The sequence below is a fragment of the Ammodytes marinus genome, assembly GCF_949987685.1.
Source record: "Ammodytes marinus genome assembly, chromosome: 9".
Classification (NCBI taxonomy): Eukaryota; Metazoa; Chordata; class Actinopteri; order Uranoscopiformes; family Ammodytidae; genus Ammodytes; species Ammodytes marinus.
In genome coordinates this window covers 20,592,331-20,597,393 of record NC_137213.1, presented here as the reverse complement: position 1 = coordinate 20,597,393, position 5,063 = coordinate 20,592,331, and the positions used below count along the sequence as shown (strand labels likewise).

Below are 5,063 nucleotides of genomic sequence, written 5' to 3'. Positions count from 1 at the left end.
TGGAGAGAATGTCCTGCCATTCCTAAATGGAGCTGCAAAGGAAAATTAAAGTAAAAGAAAGCTATATTTAAATGACAAAAAGCCATCACTTTTGTCACACATCTGAAAGAGCTTAATGTATGTCTTTACAACTTTTTCTTTTATTGATTGCATATTTTCTCCTTGTTTGTTTTTGTAATTTTAAAAACATACTGTGCACAGAACAAACATATTTCACATTCAAGACATGTAGTTTACGGTTAAGGCATCGGAATACATAAACAAACAAACAAACAAACCTTAAGAGGTTGTTGTACCAAACACCGAGGTGTAGAACACTAAAATGTACTTTGGAAACTTTTTTGGACGTATGCTACATAACAAGTAGAGCCACTGTCACTGAACGACAGTCTCAGATGAACATGCTCAGTGCAGTGAAAGCCACACAAATCAGACTTCTAGACTAGATTACATTTTATACATTCTTCAGAAATAATCATAAAAAAAGTAAAAAAAGAAACGAAGACCATCCCTCCTTCTCCCCCACAAACTTTAAGTGGCCATGAGTGTATACTGCTCTTTCACACACTACACCAGATCAGAGGTCAGTATGGGTTTCCACAATGGTTCCATCTGGTATCATTAGTAGGGTGCCATTGCCATCTCTGTGGGTGGATCTTTTTTTGTCCCGGACACTAGGAATGGTTGGGACGACGCTGGTACATGTGGGACATTTGTGAAAGGTGTGAGTTCCTGCGAGTTCGCCTGCGCAGACGCCGCTGATGCATCAAAAACTGCAGGCGCTCGAGCTTGTTGTGCAGTTCTTGGTTCTCCAGTGTGGACGAATGGAGGGGGTGACTCTCCTCACCTACACAGAGAAGGAGAAATTACAACTTGTGTTCATAAAGAACTTCGGTAACTACTGCGGTGTTCCAAGAATAAAATGTTATTTCACAGTTGTGTATAGCTCACCTGGGGTTATACTGCTGTGCTCTGCCCTCTGCGTCACTAATGTTTTGATTTTTGCTTGGCTTTGCTGCTCTGCTGGGTGCAGTGGGTTCAAACCAGGACAACGGAGGGGAGGGGGGGCAGGTGGAGCCCACTGGTGCTGGCAGGCAGCTCTGAGGAGGTCAGTGAGGATTTGGAGAATGATAGAGATGCCGTTTCGGGGATGGCTGATGCTGCTCTGACTGCAAGGGACCAGAGTGCCTGACGGGAAAATGAGAGGGCAGGGGAATAAAGAAGGGGAAGAAACCAAGTCTCTCTCTCCAGTGATATATTGAATATATACATATAATGTATGTACTCTGATATTATGGACCAAAACAAATTACTTTCTACTACTAACTAACCGCAACACGCAACAACCAATATTTGTAAGTTAATTTCCAAAAAAGAACAAGCCCAAAGTTGCTTATAAAAAGCAGACGTGGCAATGCTGGAGGCGAGACCAGACACAATAGATTTGAAACTATCCCAACCCTGTGTGATAGTATCTTGCAGCCGTCTTATAAGAGCCCTTCAATACTTCCTTGAGGTTCAGGAAAGCACCTTAAATATGAAAGACTTCCTCTTCCAATGCCAAAGAAAGGACATCCCAGGGCTTTAAATAACTACAGATCTGCAGCACTTATAGACCATTGAGAGGCTGGTTTTACATCATGAGGACAGTGTTCCCAAATCGCTTTTCATAAGCGACTGTCTTGCTTTTATTCATTGCTCATTTAGGTTTGCCACCTTGTCCAGGGTATCATCCAGATAGAGGAAGTAGAGAGGGTGGACTCATACAGTAACCTTAGTAATAATAATGTTGTTATTGATAATAATCTATAAAAACAGGAGTGGACAGTGACACACAGCACTGTGACCTTCTTCGGGGAGGGACGGAGCACACTGTTCTTCCTAAGGAGACTCAGATTGTTCTATGTGTGCAAAAGGCACCTGCAGAACTATTACCAATGTGTAGTATCCAGTTCTCTGTTCTTTGTAGTGCTGTGCTCCATACTGTAGTTTGCGTCAATGCCGGTGAGACCACCTGACTTAACTCTCTTAGCTCTTATAAAGGCCAGTTCTGTGGTGGCCAGGTCCAGAACTGGACAGTGTGGAGGCAGGTGATGGTGAAGGACAAGATCAAAGCCATCCCTGATGACCCCTGTCACCCTCCCCTGATGAGCTGTGGCAGATAGGTGTATCATCCCACCCAGATGAAAAACAGAGCACCTCAGGCCACAGTCACGTTAAGTTGTAATTTTTAATGCTATGTATAGTGCTCAATTGTACTTATATATATTTTTTTTATAGTTGTTAAATATAATTGATGTTTTTTTTCCATTTCGATAGTGTCTGTACTACTCTGAGGACGAATTAAGTGGTATGAACTATGGTATTCTCACTTACCAGAGAAAGTCCCAGAGATGACCCCTGAAGAGTGGTTTACAAAACTTTCTATGACTGCTCCTTGCTGCTTGCATGGCTCTGTGGTGGATGAGGCATGAACTTTGCTCTGCAAAACAAGAGGGAAAAGACAATCTCAAACAGAAACACAAACACAAACTTCTACGACTATTAAAAACGGAACCTTTTGAAATCTAAACTGGCTTGTTATGCAAAACTATTTTAATAATGCATGCTTATAATACATAGTGGTGGATGGGCTTTTGCACAATATGTGGTGCTAACCTCTTTCGGTTGGAAAGTTGAGGCTGACGCAGGGCTGCAGGGTCCAGGAATGGAGGCTGTGGTAGCATGTGAACAACACACTGGAGTTGCTGCTTGTAGTAGACTGCTGGGATGTGGACATCCAGAAGGCAAAGAAGGAGATGGTAGAATAAGAGAAGAAGAGTGTTTCGAGTTGGGAGGACAGGAGGACTGATGTGGAGACGAGCAGTGATGGCAGTTCACAGCAAGGGCAGTGGTGGATGAGTGGGAGGTGTTCGGAGGAGCTATTGAGTTACAGGAAATCCTTGGTCTATGAGGGCTAAATTGGTTTAAGGATGTAGTGTCAGTAGTATTTGTGGCTGGAGGGGAGGTAGTGGATCCTGCTGTGTTGCTGGAAGACCGGACTGAAGCCGAGTCAGGGTGTCTGACGGCAGTGTTCAGCCCAGTTAAACAGTCACTGCTGCTCCCCGCTGTCTGGTCCCGGTGGTGCTGCTGCAGCTCTGCCACGTTCTGCTCTGACAGCTGGAGCTGCACGTTCATCACGCGACTCATACCCAGTCCCAGGTTTACTGCCAGAGGGGAGCGCCCAGACAGGAAGTCACTGATCTGCAGGATAGCAAGGAAAGAAACACTTCAGGGTTCAATCCTCAAGAATTCAGTCCTAGTCCTAGTGGCTGGCTGAGGGCAAAAAAAAAAAAAAAACTTTGCCACAGTCCAATATTGGTTCTGGTTAATTTTGCAACAGTGGTTTAATACCATAGCGCTCATTGTAACTATGTCGAAATACACCAGTCTAGATACACTAGACGAGCAACAGTTCATAGCACAGTCAAAATAGCTCCTCTGCTGTCAATTTGAATGGTGGGAATGGTGTAGACTACATGGGATACAGTATGAATGTACATGCAGTGAACAGGAATTGCAGACAAAGAGTAAACCATGAAGAGTGTGTATCAAAAGTGTGTGCGATTTCATGAAAATCTTTAGGGTTATGAACTTTGGGTCACGGAACTCTGATTTACTTCCCTCTTCGAGTGAAGCATGTCTGGCTGTTTGAGTGTGACTGTCAGTGATAGGGTATGTGTGGGAAGGACATGATGCAATGATGTTTAGATGTGTATGCATACAAACAAGCATGTGTTGGGTTTTCTTTTACCATACAGCTGTGTAGTGTACAGTACGTCCCTGACAAAGTAAAATCATGTGTCTCCAAATTTAAATCTTTTGAAAATGAACAAGAGGATTAAGTTTATACTTCTTTGAAAGATTAACATAAAAAAAATCATTTGGGGGCACCCTTAGCTCAGTTGGTAGGGCGTCCCCCCCATGGGCCTCGGCCAGCAGCGGACCCGGGTTCGATTCCAGCCCGCGGTCGTTCTCTGCATGTCACTCCCCTCTCTGCCCCATTTCAACTCTGTCTCTACACTATCAATAAAGCATAAAAATGCCAAACAAATATCTTAAAAAAAAAAAATAAAAATAAAAAATAAAATCGTCTGAAAAATGCATTGGCACAAAACTTTAAAAAAAAAAAAGTTGATTTGATATGCTGGAGATTCATGGTTTTCACAGGACGGCTGTGAGATTGAGGACAACTCAGAGGGCATCATTTGAATTCATTTATATTTTCCTCACTTTATTCATGTCCTCATTCGGTGTCCGTTTACTTACAGCGTAAGTTAGAAAGACATTGAAACAAACTCTTACCTGGACTTCTGTCAAACTTTCCAAAACGTCCATCATACTCCTCTCAGTTTTGGCAGTGGAGCACTGAAATAGAACAAAACTGTTCACTATAGGCCTACATGAAGTAAATGTGTGCATGGAAGGTGAACATTGGCTTACTTACTACTTGACCAGCTTCAATGACAGGTACCAGGGTCAGTGTGCTGCCATCTGCTACACCCAGGTCAAACAGTTTTCCTGCAGTCAGCTGTCTGTCACATACACATCATGTAGTCAGTATTTGACTAAATAAAAGGCTACCAATTGAAGATGAAATGTGTTTGTGTTGTGTGTTTGATTCTGCACGGAGCACAGCATCAGTGCGAGACACAACTCACCTGTCTCTATGCAGGAGGACGATTCTGTCTGTTTGCAGTCTGAGTTTTCGGGAGATGTGTGCCCTCAGTCCCTCCACAGTCTCTCCTCGGTGGACAGTCAGCTCCACCGGGTTTCCGGTTGTCGAGGTGATGGACAGACGCATTGTAGGCTATACCGACAGGTTGAAATCCCAACCCCCCGCAGCATGCAGACCTGCCCAGGGTAAAGCTTCTCACTCCTGACTTATTACTTCGTGTGAAAGGTCCGGGTTTAAACTAGATTCTGGTCGCTAGATTGACTGAGCGAACCGCGACAGTAGCTTAGCCTAGTTTTCTTTTCGGTCTTGCTCCTCATTCCTCGGTGAAAATTAAAAATGAAGAATA

The 5,063-nt window shown here is 43.7% G+C and overlaps 1 protein-coding gene across 1 annotated transcript; it reads right to left on the bottom strand.

Annotated features, from left to right (window-relative positions):
* Positions 1-309: 309 nt before the first annotated feature.
* Positions 310-5,063, bottom strand: LOC307255385 (midnolin). Its single transcript, XM_080034068.1, has 7 exons — positions 4,701-5,063; positions 4,487-4,574; positions 4,345-4,407; positions 2,659-3,243; positions 2,377-2,482; positions 952-1,188; positions 310-847 (listed from the first exon to the last, which is right to left on the bottom strand). Exons 1-7 carry the CDS (start codon positions 4,841-4,843, stop codon positions 675-677), a joined length of 1,395 nt encoding a protein of 464 aa, XP_079890194.1. The 5' UTR covers positions 4,844-5,063; the 3' UTR covers positions 310-674.